Below are 15,266 nucleotides of genomic sequence, written 5' to 3'. Positions count from 1 at the left end.
TGTCTTTCAGCAGATGAGAACAGTGATGTGAAGTTCAGCGTTCTGCACGTGAAGAACCGGCGCGGTCAGATCGAACCCTCGACCGATCACTCGGGCAGCCACGTCAAATGGAACGTGTCGTCTCTTTCACCCGTGGGTCCCGTGGCTAAGACGTCTAAACCTGCCGAGCATCACGGGGTCGTGCAGGTGTTTCGAGAGGTTGGCCAAGAGAAGTCCTTCTCCTTCAGAGTTTATCTGGCCGGAAACAACTGCTCCGACGTCAAGGTGAGGAAACACGTTTCGCTGATAGACTTCAGAACGTGCTCATGTCTGACAGAAGTCTCTGGTGTTCTCTGTAAGCCTGAGATCATCCACATTCAGATGAAAGTTATAGACGGTCAACCTTATATTTAATAATACATGAGCTGTTTGACTTCTATGGTTCTATGGTTTGTGTCCTATTTTTAACCTGGGACCTGGAAGAACTTTACGTGAACTCGTTGAGCTCTATGAGAAGATCCTGCACGTTTAAAAGTTGTCACGTCAGTAAAGAAACCATTGGTTCCATGGCTTGAATTTTGCCACAGGATTGCTGCGATCGCGCATAAATAGAATCATTCTAGTGTCTCGTGAGAGAAATTCATCTCAGAATAATAGTGAAATAAACCCACCACTGACGCCAACAAAATTAAATCATTGTTTTCATTCCAGACATTAAATCCACAGTCAGTGGTGAACAGGTTTAATGCCAAAAACATCCCTGTCAGATGATGCATTTACTCACATTTAGCCAGTTACTCTCAACTGTGCCCGAGCGCGATTGGGAGGAATCTATTCCTAAACAGTGACATAGTTTACGTCATACTTTCAGTTCCGCTCTCTGGTGTGGTTTGCTCTCGTACCGCCCTTGTTCCAAACCAAAGGGATTGGGACACTGCGAGTACGTCCTAAGTTCCACGTGTTAAAGCTTTTCTCCACACAACACCTGTCTTCTGTCTTCTGCTGAGCAACGATGAGCATCTGTGTTGGCAGCACTGTGGTCTGTGTCACGCTGATCTGAAGCGGATGACAAAAATGTCTGTCAAAACCTGAGGAAAGTGTTCCTCGCTCTCAAGCGCTTTCTGCCGTCATGTTGCTTTTTTTTTTGGTGCCGTTGCCATGGTGAATGGTAATATAGGAGCTCCATTGATCATTGCTTGTCATAGCTGTGGTGCATGCGCTTAACTCAATGTAAGTCTACCCAGAGTTGATAGAACTAAGTGAAATCAGCTGTTCTGAAACATCTCGGTGTTAAACAACTCAAGAGTTCACATTTTAACCTTCTTATTGAAACGGGCCCCTGTGCATGTTCCTATTGTATAGATAAACCCAATATCAAACATGTGTATATATTTAGGAAATATTATTTATTTATATTTACTAATAATTGGGAACAACAGAACAAACCCGCACACTATCAATCTTGGAAAAGTATCGAAATGTATTTAAATCCAATGTTTTGGTCCATGACCTCCGTATATTTATTTCAATATTTTGCAAGATTGATACTGTGCGGGTTTGTTCTGTTGTTCCTAATTACTGGCTATTTTTGGTCTTTGTTCCCAACACACCCATTTCCTCCAGGTGTGCGAGGGTGAGCACTGATCGATTATTTAACAATAATTGAAATGGTATATAAATGTTTGTTCATTTTTATATTTCTCTTAAATGAAATGGACATTTTGGATGAAGTTCTGTCAAAAACTTTAAATCCCCCCTATGTGACCCATGTATGGGGGAATTCCTCCTAGCTTACAAAATGAAACTGTGTCATATGTACATGTATGTGTCATCAGTAAGCGTGTCGGTTTGTCCTCGCTGTATAAACGCATGAAGTACATTGGTGCTGTAATATCAGACGTGAGACATCAGTGTTTTTGTGGTGAGATCTGATGTGTTTGAACATTTCTGTGTCCGACTCTACAGATGCTTTGACTCACAGAATGTCATGTATGGAGTATTCCTGTGGTCTTCACGCTCTCACACCGTCACTCACTTTCACTTTCACTCACAAAGAGTGCTAGAAACGCAGAAGCCAACATCAGACGCTCTGTCATTGTTTACTGGTGTTTCCAGTCCGGTTGACTTTCATACAGTGTAGTGTGTATGAGGTTATAAAGGACTCAAAGTCAGCTGGACTGTAAAGGCTATATTACCATTAGAGCCCTTGCCGCAAGCAGTAAGCAGTGATCTTATCCACTTCTTCCATTTCACGTCTGACAGTAGCAATCTGTTTGCTGTGTGAGCTAGTGGCATGAGCTGCGCAGCGTAACGGCCAATCAGAGCAGAGCTCAACATTAATATTCATGACCCTTCCAAATAAGGAAATATTCTAAAAATATTCTACATGTAAAAGCATTTCTGGATCATTTTGGCACTTAATTAAGTCACATACCTTCTATGTAGATATCAGAGAACAATTTCTTTGGCACCTTTAAATAATCCTTCATCATCACAGGACATCCAGAGAGCCGTTCGACGGGCCAACAACTGCAAGAACAACAAGAGATATGTGCTAGTACACAAACCACCAACATGCATCCTAGAGGAGAACAAAAGATATCGACTGACCAGTGAACCTGTGGGTCACATCACACCAGAGGTCAGACACAGAGTGTGTGTGTGTGTGTATGCATATGTGTGTGCTTCAGTAAATGACGTGTGTGTTTGTGCAGGAGATGCTGTTCAGTGCAGACATTGTGGAGCTGAAGGGATATTTTGAGGTTTTCTTTGAGGAAAGTCCTCCGTTCAAGCTGTCGCTGACAGAAACGGACTCAGATCACACCGTCTGGAGCGCTATCATCAGAGAGGGTACGACATTATCTGCACTCGTATCACACAGTATTTGTTTGTTTCCGCGATGAAATGACTGTAAATGAGGGGTGCATGTTTTACAGGAGATTGCGATCACAGTCTGGATTGTGTAAAGCCACGGAAACCATCGCGAGGTGCGTATACGCTAGCGCAGTGGTTCCCAACGCTTTAGACGTCTCCCTTTATAGATTCAACTCATCAGACGGTTAGTGTGTTCATTAGAGAGATTAACACACCAACCAACATTCAGAGCGGGTCTGACGAGTAGAATCAGGTGTTGGACATTCTGGAAGGGGGGGGCCCAGGGACCAGTGTTGGGAACCACTGCGCTTGTGTTTGTGTGTGCTGAAAGGTTTTCTGGAGAATGATGACTGATGTGTGTACAGGCAGAAAGAGGCGGGCCAGCAGTTCAGAGGAGGAGCTCTATCACAAGCGCAGGAAGAGAAGTGGCTCCGTGGATGAATCGGGTAACGTCATCACGCAGATCCCCGTTCTGTTCTGTGTCCCGCCAACTGAACGTCCGCTTTATCCTCAGACTGTAAGAAACCAGCGTGCCGAGTTCCAGACCTGACAGACCAGCAGCTCATGCAGGTGGCCAAACGCATGGGGAAGGAGTGGAAGATCGTGGCCATCTGTTACCTGGGCCTCAGCAAACAGGATCTGGAGGAGATCGAGTCAGCCAAAGACGAGGACGTCGTCATGCTGAAATTCAACATGCTGGACCGCTGGAGGCGACGGCAGCCCAAAGGAGAAGCGGGAATTCAAGAACTCCATAAATGTTTGAAAGACAACGATGACGTGCCCAATGAGGTCATCGGCGTTCTGGCTGGTGAGTGATGTCACATTGAACCGATGTCACATTCATCATATAGAGCAGGACCGGATATGAAGAGTTTGCTTCCAAAATTACTTTTTTTCAAAAATCATGTTTTTTTACTGTGCATTCCATTTACTGTCAATCAAACTGCAGTTGGTTTGTTTTGATTTAAGCCATAATAACTCAAAAAATACTGCTGACTAACACAATAAAAAATGAAGTCATCTCATTTTGAAACCAAACTCTTTTCTTTTACACGGTTTTACACAAACATAATAAACTTATGTCAACATAAGAGGAAATTAAAATCCTTTTAAAAGTTTTATGTAATGTCCATTTGTCTTGTAAAGAGATGCTAATGTTTGGTGAAAAAGAATCATCTCTTGTGACAGTAGTCTGAGGGAGTACGTGCAACTAAACACTAACATGTTTCTTTGTTTTGTCTTTTTGCAGAGATGCTACAAAGTAGTTCAGCTAAATGAGCTTACGAATGAAGTCTTCACTTTACCTTCCAACAACTGAAATACCCAGAATGCCTTGAAGAATTTGTCGTTTTAACCTCAGTTTCAGTGAGAAAGGACGACCGAATGTGTTTGTGTGTCTCTACTGTTTCTCTTTGTTTGTCATCTACTGTAAATGTTTGACTTCGCTGGTGCTTCTGTACATCTCTGGAACTGTGTTTTAATGTTTTCTTTGTGAATCATGAGCCGTGATAGATTTCAGCAGAACATCAAGAATGAGCTCTATAAGCCGTACCGTCTCTTAAGATGAGCCGTACCTGTTGGCATTGAATATTTCTGTCTGTTTGACATCATGTGTGAAATAAGCTCATTCACAACACTACTGATGTTGCATTCTCAGGTGAATGTTTTTGAACGATCATGAGTGTAAATAAATCAATCATTTTTTCAATTAAGACTTTGAACAATGTTTCGTTGCTCAAACTTATAACGGCAAAAAAACTCGCACAAAGAAAAATAGATTTTCTTGGTAAGACAAATATTTTAATAAATAATCAATAAATAATGTACCACAAGCGTGTCAATAAATACTTGGAGCAAATAAATAGACTTAAGAGGTACCATCATATAAATATCCACATGTGTAGCTTATATGTTTGGTGCGTTTCTATCACGTTGCTTTGGATGTGTTAGTGTGACTTTAATCATCTTATTTAATTCAATTTCCTGTGGTCTCCGGAGGTGATGTAACCCAGGGCTCGGTTCATGGTGATGGCCCGGATGTGGAAGCCCTTCAGCGCTTTGCACAGGGACAGGCGGTCATCGAAGGGCGATCCATTCCAGACATCCCACTTTACAGAATGTAAATAATATCAGAATGAATTAGACTGAAGATTGAGAGGCTTTGATGAGATAATGATTTCATGAGATGACACTCACTTCAGGCAGCGTTCTTTCAGCAGATAAACGTGGACAACTTTCCTGCAAGCACTTTAAAATCAAGCAGAATTATGTGTCAGTATTCGCTCACCACGGAGAACGGAGAACTGACTTGTGCTTGCATAAAAGTCTGTGAAATGGTGGGCATTATTGAGGAAGAAAAGAGGAATTTTGTTGCTTACACTCATGAGGGTTTTTGTAGCCATTAAAACAAGATTCAAGTCCTGGACAGCATTCTGGACTCCATCAATGTATGATTTCAGGATGTGATTATAATACCACAGATCATCTCTGATGTTCCTCACACACTCGGTCTGCGACCAACGAAACGGTACAAACATGACGTCATTAGACGGAAGAAAACAGGTCACGGTTAGATTGGCTACAGCTACGGCCAAAATCTCACAAAAGCATAGGTTTAGGTTTAGGATCAAAACAGCGCTCCTCCAGAGAGATTTGGGCCGTTCCTGTATCCCTCCTAGCCACAACGTGATCAGTGGATCGATCCTAAATCACCAGCAAAACGTACAAGATTGGTAACGCTTTCGATTACAGCCCGCAACAGAATTGACAGCCTAACTAATAGTAACAATAATGCACCTCTACAGTACATATCTGCAGGTGAAGGGGATTCAAGTATCAGGAAAAACAACTATTTCAACTGTATTTTAAAACTAAGGGCTACCATTTCAAAATGACGTGGAATGCATGAACTAGACAACAATTACAGTATCATTCAAAAATGCCTTACTCTTACCCCTTTGTTCCCCAAGCTTTGCATGTTGTTCCCCTTTACCTACAGACATGCATTATAGAGGTACGTGATTGTTACAATTCCTCACGCTGTAAATTGTGTTTAAACATGCGGGCTGTAATCTAAAGCATTACATAAGAATCTTCTAAGAATAAACTCTTGGCTTACTGCACTGAATGTGGAGTTTCTCTGGTTGACACATGACGTGTTCTGCAAAAAAAGTCGATTATTTATTATGTTTGAAATAAGTCGAACAACTGTAGAAGACTAAAGACTAGATATAATCTAGTAATAATAATATGCTGGTGAAGTATGTTTTGACGCATGCAGCTGGTTTAAGATGGTCCAGCTTCGGACGAGCACACGACCAGTCAAAACACACTTCACCAGCACATTCTGGTTATTTCAACAGGGATGTGATGTAGGATGTGATTACTTTTTGCTGGCCGCTGTAAATTAGCCTTAAATAACATCACAGCAACCCCTCCAGATCACACCTCACCTGGGGCATCATTTATAAAACGTTGTGTAGAAACCGGCCTATATTTGATTGTAAAATCATTTCTCAAAGTGCATACGTGGGATTTTAAAGAACGAATGCACGACTCTCTTTCACATATGAAATCGATCAATTTTGCGCAGCTGAACAGTTTCAGATCTTCACCATGTAAAAGAAATGTTATTAATGTCATTGATATATCAAAGAGCGTGCCTCTAAACGTGCAAATTCTTCACAAGCGGCAGGAATGAATGGCTTATATTTCCCAAACCCTGCAGCACTCGGACAAGCGAAAATGAGACAGATGAAGAGACTCACAGCAGGTGCGATGGGCTGACAGACCACTGCTGTCTGTGTGAAGGGAATCATTTCTGTTGTCTGTTCAGTGCAGTTAAACCCGGCGAACAAATGAGGATGTTTCGCTCGTCCCTCCTGCGGGCAGACACAAAACCACGTCAACATCCATTCATCTGCACAACTTCTAGAACCATCATATACCAGTCTCGCATCATCAAGACACGTGACACGTGAATGTAGAAATACAGCTGATTAATGTTGTCAGTGATGTGAAATGAACCTTGTCCATGAGCTGCGAGAGGTTGCTGAGCAACGAGCGAGCGTGTGGTGAGCATGCGGCGCACTGCTGTGAATCTGATGGCACTGGACTTCCTGTCGCAAGAGCCACGACGACTGCGATGAACACGACCACTGTGTGTACACACAACACAACACAACACAACACAACACAACACAACACACAGTGTTATTTCTAAGAGTATACATTGCATTATTTACAGTTAGTAGTCCTCCAGTATTTCTGTCATACTGCTTTCATAATGTAAAGTAATAAACAAATTAAAACGAATATTAACAACATACAGACAAACCAAACATGATTCAGAGAGCAGATATCAGTGCTGATAGGTGCAGGACTGTGACATACTACACCCCAAAATTCTGAAAACTGATGAAATGTATTCCAAAACCTGACCATGTTTTGCTCAAGTGTTTTATTTCTTTACACCACAGACTGAACAAAATGAAGCATTGCGTGGATTGGGTTGAATCACTTGAAGTACCAATTACCATGACATACCTTAATATCACAGTTATCTGACATTATCAAGATGAATTTGTTCTATATATATATATATATATATATATATTTTAATTATATTTTAGAAATGCTGAGGTGTCTGAATCCTTTTTGATTTGACTGTATAAATGCATAAGAATAAGATATTAAATACTGTACATACAATTCATTTGCATTAGTAACACCCTTTATCGTGTTCAAACCTTAATTATAATTGTAATAAGCATAATAAAAATAATTCACACACAGTAAAAATGTGTGTAACATTCCAATAGTCCCCGAACACTTTGTACTACAATAATAAAGCTGATCAACGTGACACTTCACAGATCATTTGCAGTCGTTTCTGGATCAATGTCCTGGAAGAAAAGGTAAAGGTGAACCCTGAACAGCTCATCATGTGTGTGGAGATACTCACAGTATTTCATGATGAATGTGGACGAAGACAGTCGTCTCTTGAGTTTGTGTGTGACAGTGTGATATATGACAGAGAGCTTTTATACTGTACACACACACACACACACACACACACACACTCATGTGGGGAATCCCTCATCCAAACCCGCACACACACACACACACATGTAGAAAAACAGATTTTTGGTTTGCTGATGTCGCGCTGAAACTGGAATTAACACACAGATCCATTGATGCTCTCATCACAGTAACCAAACAACATCTATTATCATTATTACTATCATTACAGTTTCTGACCTTCTGATTTCCTTGACACAAAACTGTTATATATATATAAAAATCTTCATATATATATATATATATTTTATAGTTAAACTTTCATGGTTAGAATTTCACATTTGTTGCAATAATGTACAAATGTAACACACAAGCTGTCTCAAATAGAATATGAGACATAAATCATCTGGATCTGTAGGAGTTCACAAAATTCCAAATAAGATGATTCATTTCCAAAACGACGACCGATCGCTGGAAAGAACTCACTTTTGAAGTGACTGGACTCTTCTTCTTAACAGTTTGCTTTACATTGAATGGATTTATAAAGCGGCAGATGAAAGTACACAGAAGTATTGAAGGCATGGGAAACTTATGTTGGCTATTCCAAAAACACAAAGGCACTTTTTTTAATGATTCCCCCACGACAAAAGTGAAACGAGCCATAGTCTATGAAACAAAGTTTTATTTGTCTTTTTTATACATATCTGTACATAATCAGTTGTCCCTCAAATAAAGCATCTGAACACAATAAGAATGACGACCATGATATTAACACACGCTTGTTGGATTCAGCAGATGAAGTGAAGTGAACCCATGTCACCAAAAGCTACGAGTCGACTACAAGGCAGGCAACATTCCTCTTGAGCACCTGATGTTTCGTTTAAATACTGTCGGTTTCCACAGAGAATACTTCTTTCTTTTTATTAGTATTATGATCATTATTTTCTCGCTAGGGTTTTCCACCATTTACACAATTTAGTGGCCAAAGTAAAAGATTCAAGCGAACGTATGAGAAAGCGGAGACTCCAGTGATCTCAGATCGGCTCTCCAGTGATGACGCCTGACGTCGTGACCGATCATCGGCTGTCCTGAAGCACAGAAGCAAAGGAAACGGGTCTGCTCTACACTGATGCTGTGGACGGTGATGGCGAGTGACTTTTCATTTGGAGGGCATCTTCTCCACCATGTGTTTCTGTTGACTCTGAGCATGCCTGAAAACACACACACATTTTTTGTCATTGATATATTTATAATAACCTATTATGACAAGAAGTCGTACATATTTAAGGAGGTGGCGGTCACACTTGGCTTTTCCTTCCATTGACTTCCATTCATACGCATGCGAATGCAACAGACCGGAAACGCAAGCCCGTCTGATGATATTTCGCTGCATAGCAAAGTTCAAGTTTGGTGAACCTGCGAATTCGGGTCACGTGAGTGCGTGAGACCAATAGAAGATCAAAACGTCACAGCGTGACCTCTCGCTACAGAAATGTAAAAGATGGAGAAATCACTCCCGCCCATTTTCGTAGCACCGTCCGAACGATGCTCAAAGTCTAGTCTGAACCCGCGCATAAGCAACACCACAGCTCACCCCAAACCCTAAAATCACAACCCCAAAGGCTAATTTTACAGACAACGCCAGTGGTAATGTCTCCCCTAACCCCGCCCCTGAACCTAACCCTGTCACAGGGGCAAAGTCAAATCAGTACAAAACATAGCAATGAGATGGGAGGAAATTCACAGGAATGAGCCACCTTGTACAATAGGGATGAATTCCCATCAGACTGTGTCGATTTATATTTATACAGTACATATGAAAGATAGCGCGTATTAAAATACATCAGACTGAAAGTCGTGGTGACTGACATGACAAAAGGGGGAAATTCGTGTCCACAAACACAAAAGCTTTCCTGTGGCTCAGTGGTTAGAGCGTGGCGCTAGCAATGCCGAGGTCATGGGTTGGATCCCAGGGGATTGCACATAGTCAGAAACACAAATGTATAATACAATGCAATGCGAGTCGCTTTGGATAAATGACAGTATATTACAGTCCGTGACAATGTCACAAATTCCCTTGAGACTGTGTTGGATGGGCTGGTCACCTGGTCAAGTCCTCGATGTCCACCAGCATCGCGTCCTGTTCCATCTGAAGCTCATCTCGCATTAACAACAGCTGCACCAGCTCTTCATTCAGACCTGTCAATCAATCAATCAATCAATCAATCAATCAATCAATCAGTCGATTAACCAGCTACCGGACACACTGTGAGACAGAGAGAGAGTACCTTCGATTTGTGAGTGAATGTCGTTGACGATGACCTGCAGTTGGCCGAGGGTCATGTCTCTGAGGTCAGTGGGTCTTAAACTCCTCTTCATCAGACATTCACTGATATGGGGCATGTGAGGAAGCTGTTGGAAACACACACACACACAATATCCACAGGGCTGATCCGTGACACACAACTATCTGTTGTTAATGGAGAGTATGAGCACAGGGCGATATTATCTCAATACTAATGTGTGCGTGTATATGACATCAAGAGTCCAGCTCAATGCATTATGGGTAAGGTGCAGATATGAGAGTAGCTACACAAAGTGCATTACACACACATGAGGTGGGAAGACATGATGTAAATATGACAGACATGACAGATTGTACAGAAGAGCAAAATCAATCGTTTTCCATTTAGGCGTGTGTAGCGTAGTATTGTTCAATAATCTGACTGTGACAGTGAAGACTCCTCTCGGGGTAAAGGGGTCTGAAGTTCCCCATCAGTACTGACACACATCAGACGGCTCCTTCTCTTACTCAAATGCATGACGGGCGAAGCGCCGTGAAATCTACCGGATGAGCTCTCTGTCTCTGTTAGACATCAGACACTGACACATGGAGCACCTTCAAGTGTGAGGACAGACGACGGCAGCTCGGGTTTGAATTTCTGTCAGTTTTGCTCTGTGGAGGCAAACGTTGGGGGAAGTGAACCATGAGACGTCTTGGCCTTCATGAATGTGTGACATCAGACCAATGCCAGTTTCTCACTCTCGATGAGCAGTGACCACATTTACTGTAGCGCCGTGAGTCACGCTGCCTGCCAGGATTTCTCACGCTGAGCAGACGACAGTGAATTCCCCCCACCCCTGTTTACTTACACGCTGGAAAACATGTGGCTGTGAGCGCGCGCGTGTGCGTGTTTACTTGTTGACTGACAGCTTCCGGTTCTGCTGTAGACTCACAGTTTCAGTTGTGCAGAGAGAGCGAGAGTGAGAGAGAGTGTATATACTGTACAAGTAACTGAATCTGTATTTGTGCTGAATGCGTATATTTCAGTTTCCTGTGCTTTGGCAATGTGAACATTTGTTTGCTTTGAATCTTGAGTGAGAGAGAGAGAGAGAGAGTTTTCACCGTCACCACGCGTGTCATAAATACCAGTCCGACCCTCTCTTTACAGAAGTCCTAACATATGGGAAACGAACCGCGTGTGGTGTGACGTGAGGAAGACTGAGACGTACCAGGTCTGCCACCGGAGATTTCTTCCGGTTCTGTTTCTCCACCTCCACCTGCATCTTGGCCATGGGTTTGGCCATCGCTAGAGCCAGTCTGGCCTCCGCCTGAAGCTTCTTCTGTCGACTCAGAAAGTCCATGTCCTCCAGAGACTCACAATCATCTTCTGTGGCGTCTCTGTCCGAGTATGATGAGCTCTGTTTGCTCTGACAACACACACATGATGGAGAGATGTTTCATGACAGCAGTACAGATGATGGTCAGTCATTTCTCTGAGCCCTGACTCTCTCACTGCGTCTGAGATGTCAAGCGGTGACAGTAGGTACTGATTTAGATAAAGTACTTCATTCTCCACTGTTAAAACACTACGTTCTATATAGTATGAGAGGGAGTAGTATGAATGCATTTTGGATGTTCTGTGTGCGCCATGTTTTGTGGTCATGTGTCATGGTATGCTCTTTGACCTCTGACGTATTAACAACCTGTACATAGGTGTCGGTACAAACAAGCACCATTTACTTACATTTAAAAAACGGACACCCGTTTTGAAGTTTTCTGCTATTTTTATGTGATTAACCGCTGAAATTTGACCGTTGCTCATCTCCCGTTGCATCATGGGATAGAGAAGTGTTCATCCCGAATCTCGGCTACTATATAGTATGGAAGTACGCGATTTGGGCCGCACGGTCTGTGACTCACATAGCCGCTGCAGTGACTGCTGGGAAAGAAGCAGCACTCCCACACCACATCCCAGATTCAGGGACATTCTCGACGGGACTCTTTCAAACATTCACGAGCATCACGCTTCACAGCCCATACAAACTCAAATAAACCTGTGACCTCATTCAATAAAACTACTCAAACACGTCTGATCATAGTACAATCATGGATCAAAGATTATTTTTGAAAATATTAGCAAGTAAAATCAGATTTATACATCATTTCCATTTTAAATCATCATGTCTGGATGTATCGTGGTGATTTCAGTCCAGTGTGTGTTGAACTTCAACCAAATCAAACCTCAGGAGTGACATCAAGTCATCCAACAGACTGACAGCACGACAAGACACATGAAAACTGTGAGAAATATCCAGGTTGAATCTTTCCTAAATACATGTCGAAATATGACTGTTGTGTTGCTTAAAAGTGAATCTGGTTTTCTTAGCCCTATTTGAGGTCTTTACTGTTATTTCCCCATGTTTCTTCAGTTCTCATTTTCTGCAAATAACAGCAAATAGAACCAAGATTTTGATTTGAAATTTGTGAAAAATATCGATTGTAGTTCACAGAATGAAACAAAAATTATCATTTACATATAAATAGTCAATGTTAAAATCAGAAAAACGCTCTCTCTGAAATGGTCTCTTGATTGTTTCTGTGGCTGTATATCTGTACAGTTGATGTGTTTTATTACAGTAACTCTGTTTGATGTGTGTGTGTGTGTGTGTGTGTGCGTGTGTACATGACATGTCTGACACGGTTTTAAAAATGTTTTACTGTGATTACGGCATCATTGTGTGTGTGTGTGTGTGTGTGTGTGGCCATTGTGTGTAGATTTAAAAAAATGCAAAAAGTGTTCTATGATCTTTAGGTTTAGGGGATAGAATATACAGTTTGTACAGTATAAAAAACATTACACCTATAGACTGTCCCCACGGAGATAATAAACCAGACGTGTGTGTGTGTGTTTTCCCCTTCAGCACAACACAATGATGACGTGTGTGTGTGTTTATTGTAAGTGCTGTCGTGGGGTAAATCACACTTTTTGTAATGTGTTAATAGGAAAACATGAATTCTCAACACTGTAAGTCAAAGCCAAGCGACTTCACACATTCAAACACAATGCTTTTGAGCAGCGTGTGTGTGATCAGACATGATCACGTTCAGTTACACTCACTGAAGAAAGAATGTGAGGCTGCCGGTGTAATATTAAACACATTTCTTTTTGACAGAATTACTGAATAAATACACAACATTGCTGAGTTTACTATTGTTTGCTAATGGTTCAACAGAAGACCGTGTGTGTGTGTGTGTGTGTGTGGTTACCATTGGTGACAGCGGTGTGTCCAGGCTGGTCTCTGTCCTGCTATCGTCAGCATCGCTGTCTTTATCACTGCCACTGTCATTAACAAAACAGATCTGCAGATTCATGCCACTCTGAAGCCTGTGACAACACAACAACAAAACAATCTTCATCATCATCATCATCATCGAACTATTCGTTTCTATAGCACTCCTTCAACTGTAAATATACAACAAAAACCATCTTGATCGTTTCTGATCGTGATGCTTCTGTGGTGTGTTCAGTATATTGGGAATGACTGGGATTTCAAAGACAAGTCTTTGCTCAACATCTGACTGAATGTCTGTGAAAACCCAGCTAAAGTCATTCTACATCCTCTGAGTGAGTAAAGACTGAAATCACAGTCAGTGTAAGGAATGAAACATTGATGCTCAGAACGAGATCTTCTGCCTTTAGCCTGCACATCACACACGTACTGTAGGAATCGACCACTCGTGGCGTGTGTTAAAGTAGAAGTGAAGTGTAATGTGGGCTCTGCAGGTCTTGTTGCTCAGGAGAGAGAGTGAAGCTTACAGTAAGACATTGCGTCACAGTCATGTGAAGAAGAAGAAGGTTCAGCTCAATGTCCGCTTCTCTTTTGGGAAGAGCTGGTGTGTCGGCCGGGGGGAAACCCTTCATGTTCATAGAGAGAGAGAGTTTGTAAACGTGCTGTGGTTTCAGTATCTGTGACCGGGGAAAGTTCATCTCATCTCGTGTGTCTGCATGATGTCACTATGACATGAATCAATAGCCGGGTTTCTATCCAAACGTGATGCCGAGAAAAGTTCACAAGAAAAGCAAAAGTGAAACAGACACGTTTCCATCAAGTTCCTCCAGCGGGCGATGGCGGTAATGGTAAATAAATAAATCAAGCCGCTCAGTCACGTGGATTCAATGTTGACTACATCAGAACTGATTCAGCAAGTCTTTCCATCTCCCATTATTCATACCAAACAAACGAGCTTTAAAAGGGATTGTTTTCCACATTTCTTTAGCTAATGTGATTATTCTCAGGGCTGGGCAGTATTTATGATACATGTATTTATACTTTGTCATTTGTATTTGATTGGATTGATGAAAAAAAGGCTTCATATTTTGTATCAAAATACTTCAGTGTTTGTATTTTTGTAGTTTCAAAATACTCCAAAATACTTTGTAAGAAGTCTACATGATGACATCATAAAAATGCGGCCTCTGATTGGTGCCTACTCGGTGGTTTGCCCGGACTTGTTGATGAGAGCGGAACAGATAATTGGAAGAAGGTGGTCAAGGTAAGAAACGTGCAGGCTGCAAGATTTCCATCTATCTATTGCATAAATTGCTTTAATTTTGAAGAGTTTATGTTAAGTTTTGGTCTTTGTGTTAGTAGCCTAGGCTAAATACTATTATAAGGAGCAGCAGCCCCATGTTCCCTTTCTATCAGTCTCTCGACGTTGTGTCGAGCCGACAGATGGGGTTCGCTCTTGAGAGCCTATCACCTTCTGACTAGTTTAGAAAAGGCCAATGAAATTGGCGAATCAAATTTGCATGCCGGACTCCGCCCCCGGATATCACACTGATCGACTTCGAGACTTCAAACTCTACGCCGAATTACTGCTGGAATCTTATGACGTGGTGCAGCGGACTGTCCCTTCCTGCAGCGACTTCCCCTGGGCGTCTCGGCAGTTCCAGAAGTGTTTGAGTTTTTTTCTCTAAAAGAGCAATTTCTCCAGCGTGGCATGTCCCGCTGTTCTCATGGGTGCAACACACTCATCGAGGAGGGGGACGGACACGATGTCTGTTTCCAGTACGCTGGGGCAGCCCTTGTGGATACGTCCTAACTGCACT

At 42.0% G+C, this 15,266-nt stretch overlaps 3 protein-coding genes across 9 annotated transcripts in view; 1 reads left to right on the top strand and 2 right to left on the bottom strand.

The window, feature by feature from the left end:
- Nucleotides 1-4,564, top strand: part of si:dkeyp-97b10.3 (NACHT, LRR and PYD domains-containing protein 1b allele 3) — a 44,018-nt gene extending 39,454 nt beyond the window's left edge. For 2 of the 4 annotated variants that reach the window (XM_057351537.1, XM_057351536.1), the window contains exons 3-9: nt 11-264; nt 2,477-2,620; nt 2,694-2,829; nt 2,916-2,966; nt 3,219-3,299; nt 3,368-3,661; nt 4,103-4,560. In XM_057351537.1, coding sequence (XP_057207520.1) covers nt 11-264; nt 2,477-2,620; nt 2,694-2,829; nt 2,916-2,966; nt 3,219-3,299; nt 3,368-3,661; nt 4,103-4,131 — 989 coding nt within the window. In that variant the 3' untranslated portion in view covers nt 4,132-4,560. Of the gene's footprint in view, nt 1-10; nt 265-2,476; nt 2,621-2,693; nt 2,830-2,915; nt 2,967-3,218; nt 3,300-3,367; nt 3,662-4,102 lie in introns of all 4 variants that reach the window. The other 2 variants (XM_057351534.1, XM_057351535.1) reach the window with 2 other exon arrangements.
- A 165-nt stretch (nt 4,565-4,729) lies between these two features.
- Nucleotides 4,730-8,028, bottom strand: il12a (interleukin 12a). The gene is made up of 7 exons (XM_057351556.1): nt 7,817-8,028; nt 6,880-7,010; nt 6,621-6,734; nt 5,972-6,013; nt 5,232-5,363; nt 5,050-5,100; nt 4,730-4,961 (listed from the first exon to the last, which is right to left on the bottom strand). Exons 1-7 carry the CDS (start codon nt 7,824-7,826, stop codon nt 4,824-4,826), a joined length of 618 nt encoding a protein of 205 aa, XP_057207539.1. The 5' UTR covers nt 7,827-8,028; the 3' UTR covers nt 4,730-4,823.
- A 509-nt stretch (nt 8,029-8,537) lies between these two features.
- Nucleotides 8,538-15,266, bottom strand: part of schip1 (schwannomin interacting protein 1) — a 35,456-nt gene continuing 28,727 nt past the window's right edge. For 3 of the 4 annotated variants that reach the window (XM_057351529.1, XM_057351527.1, XM_057351530.1), the window contains exons 4-8: nt 13,424-13,541; nt 11,386-11,583; nt 10,161-10,284; nt 9,978-10,071; nt 8,538-9,083 (exon numbers count right to left, since the gene is read on the bottom strand). In XM_057351529.1, coding sequence (XP_057207512.1) covers nt 9,032-9,083; nt 9,978-10,071; nt 10,161-10,284; nt 11,386-11,583; nt 13,424-13,541 — 586 coding nt within the window. In that variant the 3' untranslated portion in view covers nt 8,538-9,031. The remainder of the gene's footprint in view (nt 9,084-9,977; nt 10,072-10,160; nt 10,285-11,385; nt 11,584-13,423; nt 13,542-15,266) is intronic. The other variant, XM_057351528.1, reaches the window with a different exon arrangement.

This window comes from Triplophysa rosa, linkage group LG14, assembly GCF_024868665.1.
Source record: "Triplophysa rosa linkage group LG14, Trosa_1v2, whole genome shotgun sequence".
NCBI lineage: Eukaryota > Metazoa > Chordata > Actinopteri > Cypriniformes > Nemacheilidae > Triplophysa > Triplophysa rosa.
This window is presented reverse-complemented; position numbering and strand designations above follow the sequence as displayed.